Raw genomic sequence first — 22,583 nt, 5'->3', positions numbered from 1 at the left:
TGGTGTAATTTGGAAACTTATTAACAATACGTCTTGTGCTCACATCCAAATCATTTATATAAATGACAAAAAGTAGTGGCCACAGCACTGATCCTTGTGGCACTCCACTGGTCACAGGCCTCCAGTCTGAAAAACAACCCTCCACCTTCTACCTTTGAGCCAGTTCTGTATCCAAATGGCTAGTTCTCCCTGTATTCCATGAGATCCAACCTTGCTAACCAGTATCCTTTGGTGAACCATGTCTAATGCCTTACTGAGGTCCACACAGATTACATCTACCACTGTGCCCTTCTACACTTCTCACATTAAAACAAATGCACCTCAGACCACCTGTCCCTTTGCGTTCATCATCTCCTCCCTGCCTACTCTTCTCCTTAGTCACGCTAACTTCATTGTCTAGTTACTTACAGGCTTTAGTTACTACCTCCTTACTGTCCAAAAAAACTCCTCGTTGGATTCCCATCCTCCTGCCACATTAGTTTAAACCTTCCCAACAATGTTAAGCAAAAGCTCCTCAAGGACATCGGTTCCAGTCTGGCCCAGGTATAGACAGTCTGATTTTTCATAGTCCCATCTCCCCCACAACCGGTCCCAATGTTCCAAAAATCTGAACCTGTCCCTCCTACCCCATCTCTAAAGCCACTCATTCATCCAGCCTATTCTTTCATTTCTACTCTGACTAGCACGTGGCACTAGTAGCAAACTGGAGATCACTTCCTCTGAGGTCCTACTTTTTAAACTTGGCTCTGAACTCCCTAAATTCTGCTTGTAGGGCCTCATCCCTTTTGGTACCTATATAATTGGTGCCTATATGCACCACAACAGCTCCTCCTTCAGAATGTCCTGCAATCGATCTGAGACATCCCTGACCTGTGCACCTGGGAGGCAACATACCATCCGGGAGTCTGGTTTTCAACTACAGAATAATCTGTCTACTCCCCTTACAACTGAATCTTCCATGACACTCTTTTTCTCACCCTTTTGTACAGCAGAGCCAGCCATGGTGTCAAGAACCTGGCTACTGCCGCCTTCCCCTACCTCCCCCAATAGTATCCAAAATGGTATACCTGCTTTGGAGGGAGATGACCGCATGAGACACTTACACTGCCTTCCTGCTCTTTTGCTGCCTTTTGGTCACCTATTTCCTTTCTCCCTCAGCAATTCTAATTTGCGGTGTGATCAATTCACTAAATGTGCCATCCATGACCTCCTCAGCATCATGGATGCTCCAAAGGGAGTCCATCTGCAGTTCCAGAGCTGTCGCAGCTGCAGCTGGACATACGTTCTGAACATGAAGGAGTCCGGGACATCAGCCGCACCCACATTGAGCAAGAGGAGCATAACATGGGTCTGTGATTTCCTGCCATTTTTACTCTTAATCTTAACTTAGTCCAACTATAAAATCAAATAATAGATAATTATTTTTTTAACCAATCGTACTACTTACCAGCATATGATGAAAAAAAGGAAAAGCCTTACAACACATATTTTATTTTGGTTAGAGGAGGTGGTAGGAGACACAACTTGTATAGCGTCTCAGGTTTAGCCACTTCCCAAATATATGAGTTCACTCACCTTCCCAGAGCACAATTTGTTCGCTCCCACTCAGCTCCTCGCTCTGACCACTCCTGCTGCAAAATGGAGGCCTCTGATTCCACGAAGTAAGTATTTAAATGGGAAACATACCTTCCCGGCAGGCCCCGGTCCTTGTTCTCACTGCTCCTACTGCTGCTGCAAAATGGAAGCCTTTCCTAATCATGCACCTTTCCAAATGTCTTTTGGATAGAGGCCAACATACCATTAGGCTTAATAGTTATATTGTTCTGTAGGTTGCCTGATTACTTCCATGTTAATCACATGAAAGAAAGGCCTGACAGTCAATATTGGCAGGACCATCTGATGATAACAATGAAGGTTGGCATTGCTACATCATCACTCAGTGACCTCTTCACATTATTTTGTTCAAAGTGATTATCCATAATGCTGAAGATCCCACCGTGCTGCACGGCGATGTTAGCTGATTGTGACAGACTGCAGGAAGTGACTGCATGTATGCGCCCAGTTGAGAGGGTGAAAAAAAGGTCAAAATTGTGCTTGACAAAGCAAATCTTCCTGTCCTTTATGTCATTTCCTCTGCTGTCACTCCTTCATTGCCCTCGCCTCACCAGCACCACCAAACTGTCTCCCGCTGTCACACTAGCGACGCTCCGAAAGCTAGTGTGCTTCCAATTAAACCTGTTGGACTATAACCTGGTGTTGTGTGATTTTTAATATTTTGATAGCTATTGATAAATGTGACCTCGCTATTCCACGACAAGTTTAAATTTGGAATATTCAATGACCATAAAGTAATATGAGTACCTATTAAACAATCCATAATATTAAAACGTGAAGGCTGATGTGACATTAAAAGTCCTACCACACAACTCGGTTTTGCAATAAATCTAAAAAATAATTCAGAAGAAAGGATTTTACTTTTAAAATTCACCAATTATTTTATTGTAGCAATCATGAAAATTAGCAAATATATATACTTCGTAAACATACATACTTTGTAAACATGTATTCACAATAATCATGCATCTAAAAATCTGACCTCACAATTTGCAAGGACTTCACTTCTTGCTTGTCTTGATATTTTCAGGAATACTGACTGGTTCAGCATAAAACAGGAGATATGAGAATCATCAGCAATTTTTCATGTTTCTGAGTGAAATGCACATTCACACCACATTTAAAAAAAATTGCATATGATGTTTATTTTATTTATTCTGGCTACATCAACAAAATATCTCAAAATACACAAGGATTCACTGTAACATGTGCAATTTAATGCATGGATCCAGTAACTGTTTCCAAATAGATTTTTTTGTACAAATGATCAAATATTAAGATCATCAAAAATGGAACTACAAAAACACATGGATTTCAAACCAATACAAAACCTCCAGGTAATTCTAGAAATATGTTTTAAAGACCCATTTAATCCCTTTATGAATATTGAAAGTGACATCACTGCACAATTGATGTATGTTCTTAAATGCAATGATATGTGACTCAGCCAAACACAATTAAGAGGAAGTAAATAGTGAAGAAGATAGAGTAGAAATATAGCACATTGGAAAACTGTGATGATTTTAAGGTTGGGCTGTTCCAGAAACCAGTTCCCTCTGCAACCAATTCCAAGTTAATGACACAGCATCATTAAGCAATTTGAGACATTCAGAGGCTGTTGAAGCACTCTAGAACTTCAATAATTTGTTTCTACTTTCACTAAGTTAAGGAATTCCAATACAATGCACTGCAAAAATGAGCTAGTGGAATTATTTGTAGGTAATAGTAATGAAATGAAGTTAAGTGCAAGTTCAAAATAATTTTGATTCTATTCTCTCTCAGCTACAGGTTTTCTGAGTTGATATCAAGGCCACGTGATTAAGTTCATTGTTTGTACATTAAGTTGCTCTTGAGAAGATGGTGATGTGTTGCCTTCTTGAAATGCTGCAGTCCACCTGTTGTGAGTTGACCCATGATACTATGAGTGAAGGACTACTTGGATTTTGATCCAGCAACAGTGAAGGAATGGCAATTCATTTCCAAGGGGAACTTGAAGGAGGTGGTGTTCCTATGCATTTGCTACCTTTGTCCTTCGAGGTGAAAGTGGTTGTGGGTTTAGAAGATGCTATCTGAGGATCTTTGGTAAATTTCTGCAATGCACTTTGTAGATAATACTTACTGCTGCTACTCAGTATCAGTGGTGGAGGGAGTAGATGCTTGCGGATGGAATACCAATCAAGTGGGCTGCTTAGTCCTGAATGGTGTCAAGTTTCTGGAGTGTTGTAGCTGCACACATCCAATCAAGTGTGAGTATTCCATCACACTCCTGATTTGTGTCTTGTAGATGGAAGACAGGCTTTGGGAGGTGGGGGGGGGGGGGAGAAAGTTCAGGTGGTGAGTTACTCACCGCTGTATTCCTAGCTTTTGATCTGTTTTTGTATCCACTGTGTTCATGTGGTGAATCCAGTTCAGTTTCTGGTCAATGGTAAACCAAAACTCCACCTGGATGTTGATAGTGGGGGATTCAGTGAACGTAACACTATTGAATGTCAAGGTGCAGAGGTTAGATTGCCTCTTATTGGTAATGGTCATAGCTGGCATTTGTGTGGCATGGCACATATTTGCCACTTGTCAGCCCAAACCTGGATATTGTCTCGATCTTGTTGCATTTGGATGTAGTCTGCTTTAGTATCTGAGGAGTCGCGAATGGTGCTGAACATTGTGAAATCATCAATGAACATCCCCATCCTGACATTATGATAGAGGGAAGGTCATTGATGAACCGAAGATGGTTGGGTCTAGGACACTATTGTGATAAACTTCTGCAGCTGACATGACTAACCTTCAACCACCATGATCATCTTCCTACGTGCACTTTATGACTCCAACCTGATACTCATTGACTTCAGTTTTGCTAGGGCTCCACGATGCCACACTTAATCAAATGCAACCATTACATCAAGGGTTGCCACTCTCACCTCTGGAATTCAGCATTTTTGTCCATGTTTGAACCAAGGCTGTAATGAGGTCAGGGGCTGAGTGGCCTGGATAGAACCCAAACTGGGCATCACTGAGCAGGTGCTGTTTGATAACACTGTTGATGGCACCTTCCATCACTTTTCTGATGATTGAGAGTATACTGATGGGAGTGATAATTGGCTGGGTTGTATTTGTCCTGCTTTTGAAGTACAGGACATAGCTGGGCAATTTTCCACATTGTTAAGTAGATGTCAGTGTTGTAACTGTAACTGTACAAGAACAGCTTGGCTTGAGGACTGGCAAGTTCTGGAGCATAAATCTTCAGTACTATTGCCGGAATGTTGTCAGGGCCCGTAGTCATTGTATTATCCAATGCCTCAAACTGCTTCTTGATTTCACATGGAGTGAATTGAATTGGGGACCACTGAAGTAGGCTGAGATAGATCATCCACTCAGCACTTCTGGTTGAAGATTGCTGCGAATGCCTCATCCTTATCTTTTTACACTGATATGTTGAAAGCTCTTGGTCACTATCTTAGACTTTACTTCACGAAGTTACTCTTATTTTTTTTCCTTTGTTCATTCAAGGGATGAGGACATCACTGGCTAGGCAGCATTTATTGCCCACCCCTTATTGTCCAGAGGGCAGTTAAGAGTCAACTACATTGCTGTAGTCTGGAGTAACATGTAAACCAGATGAGGCAAGAATAGCAGTTCCTTTCCCTAAAGGATATTACTGAACCAGATGGGTTTTTCTGACAATCAACAATGGATTCATCATTAAATTCTTAATTATAGATATTTATTGAATTCAATCTCCACCATTTGCTGTGGCGGAATTCGAACCCAAGCCCCTGGAATGTTATCTGGGCCTCTGGATTAACAGTCCAGCAATAATACCACTAGACTATCGCCTTGTGCCTTCTAAGCCAGAAAATTTGCTTCCATCATAAAATTTAACAGATTTAAACTCTAGATTTGGGTTCATTTGTATGTCAACCTTATTTGTGCCAGTTTTAGATTTTCTTAGCAACTTTACGTTTCCCTATGAGCTTACTTCTTTGCTGACAAATCATGAAGTATCACCAACAGTCTCAGAGAAAATGTGTGGCCTTGACAATCCCATATTTCTAGCCGGAGGAGGATCTACAGTAGCAAGGGATTTGCAACAGCACAAAAGTAGGGAAGAGTTCACTTAATTTTTTTCTATTATACTCTTACAAGGCAAGTACTCATGAAATCTTGGCAAGTAATTTTGTCATGTACACTGCTAAGAAGCTCGCTCAATTTTTAAAAGTTTAATTTTTCTTTACAATTTGTCACTCTTTCAACCATATTTATTTGAGTCCTACAATGCCTGATTAATTCCAGAATTAATTTTGCACGTGCATCCCTTCGCTGTAAATCTGCACAATGTTGGATGTTTCTTCAATGCTTACTATGATTGCAGAGGAATCTGGTATTGTCGTCTAGCATCATGAACTTTCTCCAATCTCTGCTTGATTCTTTGTCTAATTTACAGGGGTAATTCAACATATCTAATTGGTTGCCTATTTGAAGAGATTTACTTACCATTGTACATTCTGTCATTACCATTTGTCCAGCTGTCTCCCAAGTTGAAATCTCTCAAAGGCATAGTTTCCTCTGGTGTTTGGAACTAAACTGTACACATCTTTTCTGATGAGGCTTTTAAACAGAAAGATGTGCATACATTGGACAATAGACTTTGGAGTCAGAAAACTGCAGCAAACTGGTAAAAAGTCTTATTTCTCTGATGTAATTCTAAGAATATGAGTCCAAATAGTAAAATTATATCCTAACGATTGAATCACAGTATTTAAATAGAGAAAAAGTAGTCAATAACAATCCAGTGACAAGAAGAATTTTGTAAAACAAAGAAATTGTGAAAGAAAGGTTTAAAGTTACCTGTACAGTTCTTTGCCTTGGGGTGGAAGTAATATCAATGAAAGAGTTAACCGCCACTCTCAACATTACCCAGACAACATCTGTGGTAGGAAGTAGACCAGTCTCTTGCATAATTAGAATTTGAATTGAATAGTTCCATCAACAAAAGGGCATGTCTGGTCTGTTGGACTGAAAACAAATGCAGCAGCAACGCAGGGCAAAAAAGGTCAGTCAGAAACAATGGGTCCATTCGGGATGTCTAAAAGATGAAGATTTGTCCTGATAGACTGAGACAACTTGCTTTCTCAGCACTAGAATTCACTTGCGGTTTTATAAAGTACTTTGAATTGGGAAGAAAGCAGGTGCTGTGTGAAAATTGGAAATACTTTAAATGACAACAATCTCAATAATATCAATTTTATTTTAAACATTAAAGGCATTGTGCTGATATACATTCTATTTTCATTTATATAAGACAAGCAACTCTGTTAAGTATTTGCAAATTCATTTACAACAAACCTTCACTATATACTTAATGGATTTGGAACTTGGTTGACTATTTGTAATTGTCATGTGAAGTGAAGATATTTGCTAACATATAAACTGGTTATGAAGTTTAAAATGAGTACTTTATTTGTCTGACCATTTCAACACATATCCCAACTACTGCTGAGATCTGCTTATAATACTTAAAACACATTTAAATGGAATGCATTTTATGATGCAATTTCCAAAATCATAATTTGTATAAAATAAATATGAGTGTTGCAACATTGCTATTGCACAATGTGGATATGACTAAACTTTCACTGCAGCAAAGCGGACTGTGCAATAACTATGTGATATTAAAACTCATACTTAATGTATTTTGCATGTGACTTAAGAAATCATGTAATACAGACACTACTTAATAGATGTCAGTCTCTTGTGACAGGCAGTGACAAAATAAGAATGCTGTATTCATCATTTTGTTTCCTGAAAATATGCATATAAAGTACATACAAGTGCATAATTAGAAAATATTTTTGCTCAAGAAAAATACTTATTTTAGGGAAAACAGAAATGTAAAATAAATCCTCCTGAAAAACCAGAGAGCAAAAGAGGGCTATTTTGCCACAGTTGATACGCTGAGTATGTTCAGACTTTGGTTATTTTGGTAGCATTCCATGACCCCAAAGCAGAATAACTTTGAACTAACTCATGTGAAGTACAAACAGAAAAGCATGAGAATCACACCAAATCGGGATCCGAAGTATTTGAATTTCTTTTTTTTTTAAATACACAAATAAATTTAAACGAGTTTCAGAACACAATGGACAAAGTTACCTGTTCGCAATTTTAGGTCAGTTAGTGGGAATATAAAAGTTAAAACTTTCTGAAGGGTCAGAAAAGGGTGTTCAACCTTGTGCATTCTCAGACACAATCTTTTCATGATTCCTTTGGAATCTCCTCTTCGCTGCCTTCACAGATTATTATCTGCACTAAAGTTCTGAGCTGCTCTGATGCCCAAGGCTTGTTAGAAAATAATCTTCAAACTTCAGTCCTTTGGCACCTTGGGATCATGCAAATGTTGTATTTCCATTGTGTCGTGAACGTGACCTCTCCAAAGTAATGCGCCTATTTTCTGTGACAAGAAATATAAACATTTGAATTTTAATGGCAAGTTTTCCAAAGAAATTGGTAAAACATGAAAGTAAAATTGCTATGAAAATAGAAATAGCAAAATTACATTGCTGTTGAAATGCATTTGAGGATCTGTAAAAAATTAATCCTAATGCGCAGTGTGATTTAGCAGATAAAGGATGCACAAGCACATTATCTTGGACAGTTATGAAGCAGAAATTACAACTAAAATTGCCTACATATTAGGAATCTATCGAGGTGACAATGAAGTGCACTTCAGACACCTTTGGGGATGGAATTACAGAGTGGTAAAAATGCACAGTGATTGTTAAAAGCAAAAGCAACAAAGATTGAAATGGTAGAAATGCACGCAAGGTCTGCTGGCTCCCTTTCATGTTGAATGTCTGCGATAGACAACACCAAGTCATCAGTTATCCATAATATTAACCATTCCATTACCAATAAGACTGGGGTTTGGTATTGTACAGTAGATTCTATTGAGGACATCTTTAACAAAGTACTCTTGCATGCAATGTGATTGATTTTTCTTGCAGTGTCTGGAGTCAAGTTGCAAAAGCATTACTGCAACAAACATGTCAGTTCTGCTACCTAAGGCTTGGTATAAAAGAGCTAATTCACTAAAATTGCAGTAATTCTATTAGACTTCATTTTGTTAGGCCATGAAACGACTTCAGAAGAACACAAAATACAGATGATATTTCAATAGGATAATCTGATATATGTTTTCTGCTATAAAGTGCATTATTTACACCATAAATAAAGATAAAACATAATATAATGGGTCTAAGAGATGCTGTTTGTTCTCTTTTCTGGAAGACTGATGCATGGTCAACAAGTACCATGTATGAATCACATAGCTTTTTCTCCCGCAGTTGATGATCTTTCTCATTGATGAATTGGAACAGCACTGCTCTGCAATGAGCTCATGCAGTATATAAAATAAGAGCTTATCAGAATAGTAAAATGATTTTCAGGACTGCAACTATTACACAATTATTCATCATCAGTAATGCGACCACCACAGTGCAAACTCCAGAAAAAACCCTGAAACTGAAGATCCTACAAAGTTGTATCACTACATAACCAAAAGCACAACTGTTTAGTAGTATTCTTTAAACAAAAACTCTGAATAAGACAGCAGACAAATTTGACAACTTCAAAGAAAATTGACACAATGCAGAACTGTGACAACAAACAATATTTTTTAAGCAGGTTGTTCATGTCCAAAATTTCAGCTTTGATAATCAATACAGTATGCATGCCAAACATATACACAATACAGCCATCTGTAGTAAATAACTTAGCAAATTCAATTTCTGTTACCAAGTACAATTTGCAAACTGTTTGTGACAGTGTAAGCAGTGCTCTCTTGGGTCATCATACCATAAAAGATTGTCGACCTGACCCTGCTAAACTTCAAAATTAAACTGCAAAAATGTCCCAAATACATGCCAGTTCAATGGTGGAAGAAGTTGTCAGCTCTCAGGATAAGAGTAACCAAGTTCTCTGCAAAATGTTTCTATTACATCCAATTATACACAGGCAGTCTCTGGGTTGTGAACAAGCTCCATTTGCAAGTTGATTTGTAAACACCGAAACACAGACAGTCATCCGAGGCTGGAATTGAACCTGGGACCCTGGTGCTGTGAGGCAACAGTGCTAACCACTGGGCCACAGTGGTTTGAATAATGATTTGAAATAGAGTAAATAGAGAAAACAATTTTTCATTTCTATGCGCCAGTATCTTATGGGGTAGAAGTAACAATTAGAAATATTTATTCAATCAATACATTTGTGGACAACAGAATTTGATATACTCTCTTTTCAGCAAGACACAGTGAGGAATGGATATTGAATCAAATGTACAATTCTAAACTGGATATTACAAAGAAATGGAGAAATAAAAATAAAGTTGTCATAGTCCCTGAGGATCAAAGGGCTGCTCTCTCATTGGAGATAGATAACTCATGGTGAGTTTAATCCCAGATGAAGTGTGAGGTTGAGAAGGCGGGACCCTCATAAGTACCCTCAGCCAGTGCAGGAATTGAACCTGATTTTTTCGTTTTCTTAAACTGTCACCTGATTTGCAGTGTATTTTGCAACAGGATTCAAACAGACGTGATTTTCTAAGTAGTGAATTCTTAAGAAGTTATTGGATGCATGCACGATTCAGATTTGCCTCTGCTTTTTCCAGAAGTGCATCAAAACAAAAGAACCTGGGATATTTAAAAGTAACTAAAAGGAACAAAACTGTTTTAACTACTCTTGTTTTAAAAGGACTAAACAATTTTGCACTACCTTATATATGAAGGATCTTTTATGCTGGGACTAATGATATCCTTTTAACAAGATCAAGATCCAGCTTTGCTGGGTCACCTAAAACAAATTGCATATATCTTCAACGAGCAGGAATATTCTGAGAGAATCCAGCAAGTTTTGATGTATGCCTCTGTTTGTTAATTTATCAGCACTGTGGCTCTGTCAACCTTTGGTGAAAAATCAAAGCTTTTAATATGGAGCTAGTGTTAAACCGCTGAATTGCTAGTTGTTGAAAGAAACAAAACTAAATGTTTACTCAGTTTTTGTTTCATTCACCAAGTGAAGCCTTATAGATGTATAACTCCTAACTCTACAACCCAACATTGGAGTCAATGTACCTCTTTAGATGCGTTGGAATAAATGAGAAACAAATTGACTGTTACTTAAAGGGCTACTGTAGCAAAGAAAAGTTTAACTGAAATTTATAACATTAAATTATTATTTCTGGGGTTGATAAACTGCTCCATCCCGTGGCACCAACCAGTCACAGAAGGTCTCACTTGTACTGGTGAACAGCATGTACTCTGTCACCAGTGCATGGATGTAACCATGGAAGAGGGTTAGAAATTTGGATCATAATATCTTGCAACCATGTGCTACCTGGACTTGTTAGTGACCACTCAGGCCAGTTCAATATCTTTTTGTAAACAGTATCATCTAGCCATAGTTCTCAGAGGACCATAGAGATCTCTCTTAATTATAAAGAGATAATTTTGACCATAAGAAATAGGAAAGGAAGTAAGGCCATTCGGCCCATCGAGTCCACGCCGCCATTCAATCATGGCTGATGGGCATTTCAACGCCACTTACCCGCATTCTCCCCGCATCCCTTAATTCCCTGCGAGATTAAGAATTTATCAACCTCTGCCTTGAAGACATTTAACGTCCCAGCCTCCATTGCACTCTGTGGCAATGAATTCCACAGGCCCACTACTCTCTGGCTTAAGAAATGTCTCCTCATTTCTGTTTTAAATTGGCCCCCTCCAGTTCTAGGGCTATGCCCACAAGTCCTAGTATCCCCGCCTGACGGAACAACAATTTCCCAGCGCCCACCCTTTCTAAGCCATGCATTACCTTATAAGTTTCTATTAGATCTCCCCTCAATCTTCTGAACTCTAATGAATACAATCTTAGGATCCTCAGCTGTTCATCGTATGTTAGGCCTACCATTCCAGGGATCATCCTTATGAATCTCTGCTGGACACACTCCGGTGCCAGTATATCCTTCCTGAGGTGAGGGGCCCAAAACTGGACACAGTATTCTAAATGGGGCCTAACCAGAGCTTTATAAAGTTTCAGTAGCACATCACTGCTTTTACATTCCAACCCTTTGATTTGGCTACGTAGCGTCAGAGACACTGCTCCACAAGCATGGGGCAAGGTCTCTTTGAATTACCACTACCAGTACAGAGTATGAAGATGTACAATGGGTGTCATTTTGCACCACATTCTAGCTAACAAGGTAATTGAACTAAACAACTCCCTCACAGGGAGATTCTCTTTACCTGTGCACAATTATCCAGTGAGTTACCCCCCACTGTCATCATTAATTACTTTATACAGCAACGAACAGCAACCTTCCCCTTCCCAGAGGCCATTTTATGAGTCCAAACTACAGGTGGACAATGGTTTCTAAGGTTATGCATATTGGAGAATTTAGGTGCACACTGGCCATGTTTTTGAAACTATAAGATGCAGCTGCAGAGACTTGTAAAATTACTCAGTAGATGTCTATCTCCCCATCCATTTTCTTCAGGACACAATTTGTTTTTGCTTATGCAACCAAACTTTCCACTAAAAATTGGTACAACATCTTAAATGTAAAATAAGGCTCATTTTCTGTTAAATATTTAAGTGGAACTATTTTGTATTTTTTTATTTTTCTTCTGTCTATATCTATGCCACTATGTATTCTACATAAGACAGAATTCCAAGTTAATCCAGGTGTACACATTCCAATCAATGCAATCAGATACATACTTCAAAAAGTAAATGACATGAGATTCAAGCATAGTGCAACACAAATCGTTAACTTTTGTCCCCAATTGAATTGAAATATCTCATCTCTTAATAAATTGCATGTTAACTGACTAAATTCACTTGAATGTCAGATTCACACTCATTCTTCTTGTTGAGAAATGATAAAAAGTTGCCAAGATAAATTATTATATTAACTGTTGCATCCTAAAGTCATGCAGTGCTTACCAGAATTAAATAACAAATGTTGACAGTTGGAGGTGCCATTATAACAGAGCTGCCAAAATTGTGACATGACTAGTTTAAACTTGAATTTTGTAATGTTGACTCTCTAATGGACATTTAGTTTAATAGGACTCAATGCTAGTGGTATCTGTACCTTGGATACTTAAATACTTTTGCTTGATTGATAGACATGCATTTAATAACCTGGAGTTCAGCCTATCTTTAATGCTGTCAGCATGAGATAACTAATGAGAGTATTGTGATTCTAATCTCCTATTTGATTCTATTGCTATGGTGCACTTTTTCCATACATAACAGATCTGTTGCAGAGACAGAAACATTAAGGGAAAGTTACATGACCGAAATGCTCCTCAAATATCCCAAAATATCCCATAGGAATACTAGCAATCCAGTTCATCTGGTGCAACTGAAGAAGTGAATCAATTAAAATTACTCAGATTACTTAAAGCTGCTCATGAAGAAATGGGTAAGACTCTAAGTATTGTGCCAGGGCCACGAAGGATAACATAAGCCTGTAAAGACAGAATTAAGCTCCTGAGATAGAGAATGTAAAGTGGAAAGACTCAGTGGGTCTGGCAGCATCTGTAGGAAGAAATCTGTGGTGAGACTGGTGTTTTGCCAGTGCTGACTTCTGTGGATGAAAAACAAGCAGGTTGCTGCCTGTGGAGTGTGTAATGTGATGTTGCTGAATGAAGGTAAACATGGAAGTCCAGAGAAGCAATCGGTGAACTTCATTCACCAGGTAATTGCACACACATTGAAGCTAGGTAGTGGCATCTCTTAGCTTCTCACCAGTGCCTGGGAAAATCATGCTGATCATGAGGTGGGATGCAAAGATCCCTAAATAAGGTCCTTGACAATTACTAATGAGAACTCATCTCGCTGATGGAATCTTAAGGGAAATGGGACTATTTTCCCTCGAGAACCTAATTTTCTTTTTGTTTTTGCTGTTATCATCCAAATTTCTGACCGTTGCCAATGCCTCGATGGGTTGAGAGAATTCAGTTAATCTCATTGATTCTCGTAATAACTCAAACATTTTTTGAAGAATAAATATGCCCAAAATGAATGTTGGAAGGCCAGAAATGCAGAAGTCAGTGTCAATCAGAAAGTGAATCAGCTGCCAAAATAGATTTCTCAAAATAGCCGAATTTTTTTCTGGAGCAAAGCGATCTCCAATGCCACGAAAAGCAAAATAGCCAGCAAATGTAAAAACATTTTAACGAGGTAGAGGGAATGAGTGTCCATTTGAAAAGATCCCCTTCAACATGATCATGAAAGACTAAAACCATTCTTTTCATAACACCAGCAAATTCAACACTCAAGATCTTCGTGAAAATACAATAGCAGTGATCTGGCTATTACTCAAACATCAAAACCTTTGTTAAATTTATCTCATACTTCTATGCAGTGCAAGGACAAGAGCATCTTGATTACATGCTGCATAACATTTTACTTGGATCTCTTTATTCTAAAGGAAATGAACATTTTCGAATTAAAAAAAAATCATTCATTTAAAAAAAAGCAAATCAGACTTCTCTACTCCCAGGATGGCAAATTTACTACTAATTGAAAAGTCATGCCAGAAAGACACAAAAAAAATCAACATCCTCATGGTTACAAGGAAGCTTTCTGTTTATATTGAGTAACTGCCTTGGTATTACTGTATCATATCAGGAAGCTGTTGAAGATCTTGTTCAATAGAGTTAATCTCATTGAGTACAAAGTAATGAAGCAGTTGTTAAGAATAAAAGGAAAATTGAATGTGTCTTAGTGAACAGGATTACAAATACCATTGGGGTATGTCCAGTGTTATGGATGGAATCAAATCACAAGATCCTAATCCACATCAACTATCCAATTTCCAACATTTCCCCCCCATCTTTCCTCTCTTTAAGTTCTCTAATCATACAAAATGGTCCATCTTCTTGTCAGGGTTAAAATGTTTTCTATAATGGAGATATTAGGGCAAATCAAGACTTTCACCATTGTAAAATCAAACTTAAAATGTACAACACTAACTTTGTACTTGCAAGGAAAGCGACAAAGGAGTTTTTTTTTAATGTGTGAATTCAAGTTAATATGATAATACAAGGATAAGTGTCAAAATCAGACTAAAGATCGATAGAAAGGCTAAACTCAGAGTGACATGAATTGTTCAATGTTAGTAGTCAGTGTCTGATATCAGATGAGTTCAGATCTGAAAGACTTATCAATATACATAATTCCTGCTGTCTGTGCAGATAAGGTACATTAAGGCATGTCCACAATGAGGTCACGTGTAGCAATCACCATGTTCTCTGATAAAGAGTTGAAATCTGATCATTAATAGTTACTGATATCTGTTTTCTTTAAAGTAAATGGCATATAATCATATTGACGCAAATATTATTGTTGTTTTAGTCTCTAACTAGTGACAGGGTGGCTGATTAGAGGGAGAGAGCATGGATTTGCAATAGCTTTCATCATGCCTGATGAAACTAATTAAATCTTTTGAAAAGGCATTGACAGCAGAATGTCTATGGATGTAATTTACTTTTTAAGCAGATTTATAGAGGCATCTGATAATGTCCCAAGTAACAGATACTTAACTGAAGTCGAAAGGGAAAACTGAGGGAAAATTATTCACTTAGTAGGAATTTGGTTGAGCTGAAATAGATTGCAGACACTAACAGCAGATTAATTAAATAGCAGGATTTGTCCAGAGGTGCTCACAAGGATATGTATTGGAGCATCAACTATTCACTGCATCAGTAATGACTTAGGTATTATTTTAAAAATCAGGCAAAAAGTTTAAGCTTTTCACCTTGCACTCATTCGGACTGAAACACACAATTACCAACTTCTGAATGCAACAACAATTCATTCAGCAATGGAAGAGGGTACTTACAGTATGGACTATGGTTGGTGTGGAGATGTTAATTATCTTCATTAATAGATTAAATTCAAACCAGGCAAGTCCATTCTAAATGTGTAGAGCACTGCCATGGGGATGCAGAAGGGACTGGTGAGAAAGGTGAGATACATTGGTCTTCTTTTTGCCTAAGAATAAGGCCTTGAGTGTGAATAAATGTAGCTTCTTCAGTGCATTGCTTGACTGAGATGATAGGTTAGAAAACCACATATCCAAATTCACCAGTGACACAAAGATCGTAAACAATATAGGTAGAAGCACACCATGAAGAAGATAGTGATAGATCAAATGATTGAGGAAACTGTGAAATAGATTTCAATGTGAGCAACTGTTAGGTTATCCAGCTGGGATTAAAGGAATCCTAAAATAGTATAATATCCACATGGTGGAAAACTAGAAACAATGTGATACCCGAAGAGACTTTGGGATCTAAGGTGCATAAATTATTTAAAAAAAAACCATGGTACAGGAACTAACCTAAAAGTGCAATGGATTGCTGTTGTTAAAGGGTGATATGAACAAAATATTCACGTGATAAAGCGATAGGCTAAATTGGGAGAAATTATTTATGCTAGCTGAGGTCTCCAAGATAGGGTTGGCGAGGAGCATGGTCAAAGAAACTGAGCTACATGTTTCAGGAATTAAATAAGAAAACACTTCTTCATACGAAATGGGGTTGAAGCTTGGCATTCTCTTCTACAAATGGTAATTGGTACGAGATCAATTGTTAATTTTAAACTTGAATCTGTGTCACAACTCATTGGGGTAAGGTGGAAGAGTCGACACAAAAGTTGAAGCTGTTATCAAACTACACAAAATCCTTAATTTACCTGCCTGTTTAGACTCAAGTTAACAGAAAACATGGGCTCGGTTTCTGATACAAAAATAGATTCCAACGACAATAAATAACTATGAACTGACAACACATAACATCAAATGTTCAAACTTCCTTCTAAAACCTGCCCTACATATATAAAGAGATTCAGACAAAAGAAAAAGTTATATAGATGATGGGAAAAATTGCTGGGGAAATGGTTCAATAGTGCCAATTCTCAGGATTCGATGAATTGTTCATTTTGTTTTCCAAGATCTTCAGTTCTCAGATATTTTCCTTCAGGTTCTCTCAATTATTCACTGGTGGCACAGACTGATTGTTTTCACAAATGATAAAGTCTCTGAATTATTTGTTAACAGCAACAGCTTACAGCAACTGGTAGGAGAAAAGAAATTGACTTTCTTCAGGTTTCAGTTATTTTACTGAAAGGATACACAAAATGTCCTTTCAGCAGTCTAAAGGCTTCTGCCAGTATTATTATCATGTATAAGCTGTTCCATTACTCAGGAACTAATTAGATAATTGTTGTCAGGCTAATGGATATTGGCATCCGCAATAGATCACAACTCCACAAACTAATCAGCAACTAGTTGTTGGCTGAATCACATTTTATAAACTGATCCCGATTTCAGAATACAAACAACCAGTAGGAGAGAAAGTAGTCACTTTCCTGACAAAGAAACCAGGATGAACTACCTACTCAATTTTTGGGGTGGTGGTTTACCTCTGTTGGCAATTGAAAAGAGGGATGGGGAGCATTCAGACATGTGGCTAGTGAAAGTCACGTTGCTGCCCTTGCCTCTGATTCTGTTTTCGTTGTGATTCTCCCCCTCCATAACTGTCCCCTCAAAAAACATAACTATTCGCCAATGGAATTCTTCTTGGCTGCATAGCTTGGGCCTCTAGCAACATGCCTCAGTTACTTGAGTCTCAGATTCTCCAGGGTGGCACATTGTTGGAGAGCCTACTGGCTGGACAATAAGCTTGCCTGACACAGTTTAAATACCTAATTGGTCACTGATTCAGTGAGCTCTCTCACAGGTGGGGTTGAGGAATTATAAGTTAACAGCAACAGCTTGCAGCAACTTGTAGGAGAACAGAAATTGGCTTTCTTCAGATTTCAACCAATTTACAGAAAAGATACATGAGGCTCTGCCATCCTGTATCTTAATTTCCATCACCAACAAAAATGAATCTGACTGAAATGAGGGCAGCACCTCCACATCCACCTCCCATTCTTAAAGGTTCATGGAGTCAAACCAGTGACAATCTGACCCATTGTTTCCCCTGGAATCTAGAATGAGAGACACAATTTCAGGCTGTTCACAGACTGAGGAGAAATTTCTTCACTATATGGCTAGAGAAGTTTTGGATTTGCTTTCCCCAAGTCTCTGAATGCACCATCATTGAATATAATTAAAGCTGATGTGGACAGTTCTTTGGACTTTCAGGGAATCAATCAATATGGAAAATGAGGAAGGAAATCGTAATGGAGTCTAAGACTGACCATGATCATAATGAATAGCACAGCAGACTTAACAGTTGGTACAGTCTTCTCATATTCCGATTCTTAAGGTGAAGTGTTCGATTTGAGAAAAGCAACTTATCAAGTGTATTAAAGTGCTAGGTAACCTTTCATCACGAGAACGGAACATGATTTAAAAAAAAAGAGAAATATTGTGTGTAAGTCAGCAGAACAAAAAAAATTAGCACTGCAGAAATAGGCAATTAGTGTAGATTCACCTCTCATGGAAAATTTATTATTAAACAAATGCAAGTCTTTAAGTTGTTGCAGCCATCAAAGTCTTCAGCCAGACATTCAAAACTTGATAGTGATAAGAAATCCAAAGTACAAATTTAACCCGATTTCGCAACATGGAAATTGTGGACACCGAGAATAGCTGCTATAAAACAAAATCCAATGAGCACTTAGATAAACTACTTCAAAGTTTGGGTGAAGATTTGTAGCTCGGGTGCTCGTTGCTGTGGTTCTGTTCGCCGAGCTGGAAATTTTTGTTGCAAATGTTTCATCCCCTATCTAGGTGACATCCTCAGTGCTTGGGAGCCTCCTGTGAAGCGCTTCTGTGGTGTTTCCTCCGGCATTTATAGTGGCCTGTCCCTGCCGCTTCCGGTTGTCAGTTTCAGCTGTCCGCTGTAGTGGCCGGTATATTGGGTCCAGGTCGATGTGTTTGTTGATGGAGTTTGTGGATGAGTGCCATGCTTCTAGGAATTCCCTGGCTGTTCTTTGTTTGGCCTGCCCTATAATGGTAGTGTTGTCCCAGTCGAATTCATGTTGCTTGTCGTCTGCGTGTGAGGCTACTAAGGATAGCTGGTCGTGGTGTTTCGTGGCTAGTTGATGTTCATGGATGCGGATCGTTAGCTGTCTTCCTGTTTGTCCTATATAGTGTTTTGTGCAGTCCTTGCATGGGATTTTGTACACTACATTAGTTTTGCTCATTTTTGCATGGGATTTTGTACACTACATTAGTTTTGCTCAACTAATGTAGTGTACAAAATCCCATGCAAGGACTGCACAAAACACTATATAGGACAAACAGGAAGACAGCTAATGATCCGCATCTATGAACATCAACTAGCCACGAAACGCCACGACCAGCTATCCTAAGTAGCCACACACGCAGACGACAAGCAACATGAATTCGACTGGAACAACACTACCATTATAGGGAAAGCCAAACAAAGAACAGCCAGGGAATTCCTAGAAGCATGGCACTCATCCACAAACTCCACCAACAAACACATCGACCTGGACCCAATATACCGGCCCCTACAGCGGACAGCTGAAACTGACAACCGGAAGCGGCAGGGACAAGCCACTATAAATGCCGGAGGAAACACCACAGAAGCGCTTCTCAGGAGGCTCCCAAGCACTGAGGATGTCACCTAGACAGGGGACGAAACGTTTGCAACAAAAATTTCCAGCTCGGTGAACAGAACCACAACAATAAACTACTTACGTACTATCATGATATAAACTGTTATTTATTAAAAGGCAACCAAGTCTCTTTTGCAAACTTATTGCAAATAGAAATTGGTTAAATGCCGAGTATTTATAATCAGCTTAATAAGTTTCATTTTCCTGCAAACTATTAAAGTTTTAATTTCTAAAAACAAATTAGTGGAATGATTATTCCTTGATGATGACATCTGTACTGAGCCCGGAAATGGGCTATGGTTAGGTGAGGCCTATCCGGAGACCAACTGGGTAGGTACTTAAAACAAATAACTATTCTACAGTGTGTTGGGCTTTCCAGTTAACCTTGCTTAATTAGGACTCTTGCTGGAATGTAAGTTAATTAGTGTGCAAGAATAGAGTAGGAGTTATTTTAATGAATCACTCTATGGCTCAACAGTCTGATAAGGAATTAGAACAGATAGACTGGTTAGCAGTTTTGAACAGCTCATTAACAGGCGATATGAACAATGAAGTCTCTGAGGATAGTATTTGAGGGAGTTATGAAACTGGGCATGGAGAACAGCTTGAGATAGATTTAAAAAAGGATAGTGCAAGGCTTAGGCCTGATTGATCAAGGACAGAAGGTATAAGCAAACGCTCAAGAAGTTAATGGCATGTGGATAAATTTAAAAGTGTATGATTCACTTAATGGCTTAGATATAGAACTCAATGTTTCATGGAATATTTCAAAAGCAATTTGCATATGTCAGACGTCCTGTTCGATTTGGTCCAGTCCTCACTACCTGTCACAGCTTTGAGGTTTTTGCTGTATAACTTGTCTGTCATATTCCATTCCAGACTCTTTCACTCAACATGTCTACCATTTTGCTTGCAGTCAAATGTAATTGAAAGATTAACATTTTCACAATGGTCAATATTGTGGTGGTGATTTCAACTGTTGTCAGAAATCTTTCTAAATTACGACAATGTTAATTCCCATATTTTAGCATCCGATGTAATTCTTAATGACTCTAGCAATTAGTCATCATAGTCTCTACTGCAGATAGTTCTTGTGACTGATTTGGTTTACGTAATTCCATGTATTTCAGAACGGATAATGCAAGGTTGTTCAAAGGCATGATACATCCTTTCTTGCTAAACTATTTCTGTTTAAAGCTATGCATGTTAACAGAAAGGAATAATTTTGAATGTTGTTTAACACAGATTACCTATCAGACATTCAAAAAGAATTAATGTATGTGGAATTGGTTCTATCATCTACATGGCAATATCTTCAAATAACTGAGGAACCTGGATAACCTGAGCAACTAAATCACAGTGGTAACTAAAACAAAATCTTTACTGATATGTGGAAAAAGGTTCTTCTTATCAGTTACTGAATAAAAAAGCACAAAATAAAAACTTAACATTTATTTTTTTCATGGGTCAGTTAGGCTACCATTTAATGATCATCCCTAATTGCCCATGTGAAAGCCACGAAGAAAGCCTCCCTGAACAACTGCCGATCATGAGATATATCTGCAACACTGTTAGAAAGGGATTTTCAGTTTTTTGAGCCAGTAAAGGAGAAGGATTCCAAGGCAAGACTGGTTATGTCTTGGAGGGGAAGTTGCAAGTTGTGATGTTTTCATGCACCTGCTGCTCGTATCCTTCAGATATTAGGAATCACTGGTTTGCAAAGAGCTATTGACAGATCCTTGGTGAGTTGAAGTGCATGGTGTACCTGGTACACACTGTTGCCATTGTGCCATGGCAAGTGAAAAAAGTAAACACTGAAGGTAGTGAAAGAGATGTCGAGCAGCAGCTACTTTCTTCTAGATGACGTTGAGCTTCTTGAACATTGTTGGAGCTGCACACAACCAGCTAAGTTGAGAGCATTCCATCATACTTGTGGCATGTAGATGGTGGATAAACTTTGGGGTGTCAGACAAAACAAATACAAAATTAGAATGTTATTTACTTGGGATGTAGCAGAGAAACACTTTTAGTCCCTTTTCTTAAGGTTATATTTGCAGCTAATAAAATTAGGGGCTGTTTAGCTTTTTGTACCATCAAATTTTAATTCCATACCAATCAGTAGAGGCATGTGACAAATGGATATGCACTTCACAATCAGTCTAAAATCTCAACCTGATAATTGCATGAACACATAACAAGACGCTCAGATCAAACAATTAGGCAATGTCAGAAATTCAACATAAGAAAGCGAAAGGATAATCTTCAGAATGATTTACTGTCACAACAGTTTGTGGAATGGATCTTTGTTTCCATGTCATTTAGAACACTAGCTTATGGCCTCAGAAAACGACTGCAGAAAACAGCAGGTGCCGTCATTGGTCACTTGCCAGGAATGTACAGATGTAGACAAATATTTTCAAACCCAACTAACTACAGGAAATTTGACACTCATTACACAATAGCACCACTTAAAAGCATTGCTGGATATCACACAGTGCAAGTGCAGTTTGGAGCACATGCTTGCACTGTATGGATTTTTTTGAATAAGTACAAACATTTTAGAAAAGCAGACTGTTCTGCCTAGGTTATGATGGAGATATTCTCTGCGGTCTGAAGATGGATTGCATTTATGTGCCCTATAACTATTGTCTTGACGACTCATTGAATTAATTCTTGCCAATGTTTTGGGAATAAATGTGATTTTACAAAGACCAACTCTGGTTTTCAGGTTCTACAATGTCCCGAGGGTTGAAAGTAGCTTTGAGAGTCCAATTTTAATAGCTTACACCCTATAACCTTCTCTTTAGCTGACAGATTGCCATGAAGAACCTTGGGATAATTAACCTCTGAATACCACTGTGCACAATAAATGAAGTAAGTTCTTAACAAAATCTTCTGCTACTGATCAGCTTACATATAAGTTTGGAGTTGTTGTTTGCCCACCAAGTTCTATCAAGGTTCCAATGTACTTTCAAGATAGAAAGTGATCAACACATTAAGACATGTCAACTTGGTTTCCCAAATTTTAAGTACTGCCACCATGCACAAATAAATGCTCTTACTATTACAAACATCAAAAATTGATTCTGCTGTGGGGGGGGGGGGGGGGGGGGCGTAGAATAATTTCCAGAATTCTTTAAGCCTATATACAGATGTTCAAGTTCAATGCATATGTTTTCCATGCATGGATCAGTTGATGAAATTGAAATTACCAATGTAAGGTTTAATGGTTCAAATATGGCATTGAACTGAACGCCTGAATATTTTATAGATATGCAGAAAATCACCATCGACTTCATTTATTTGCTGATTGT

At 38.3% G+C, this 22,583-nt stretch overlaps 1 protein-coding gene across 5 annotated transcripts in view; it reads right to left on the bottom strand.

Moving 5' to 3' along the window:
- Positions 1 to 2,744: 2,744 nt before the first annotated feature.
- diaph2 (diaphanous-related formin 2) overlaps positions 2,745 to 22,583 on the bottom strand; it is a 753,551-nt gene continuing 733,712 nt past the window's right edge. For all 5 annotated transcript variants that reach the window (XM_087992147.1, XM_087992148.1, XM_087992149.1 and 2 more), the window contains one exon: positions 2,745 to 8,062. In XM_087992147.1, coding sequence (XP_087848273.1) covers positions 7,976 to 8,062 — 87 coding nt within the window. In that variant the 3' untranslated portion in view covers positions 2,745 to 7,975. The remainder of the gene's footprint in view (positions 8,063 to 22,583) is intronic.

The sequence above is a fragment of the Chiloscyllium plagiosum genome, unplaced genomic scaffold (assembly GCF_037043375.1).
Source record: "Chiloscyllium plagiosum isolate Xiang-an unplaced genomic scaffold, Cpla_swu_hap1 HiC_scaffold_11, whole genome shotgun sequence".
Lineage (NCBI taxonomy): Eukaryota > Metazoa > Chordata > Chondrichthyes > Orectolobiformes > Hemiscylliidae > Chiloscyllium > Chiloscyllium plagiosum.
The sequence above is the reverse complement of the archived record's forward strand: the minus strand, read 5'-3'. Positions and strand labels throughout refer to the sequence as shown.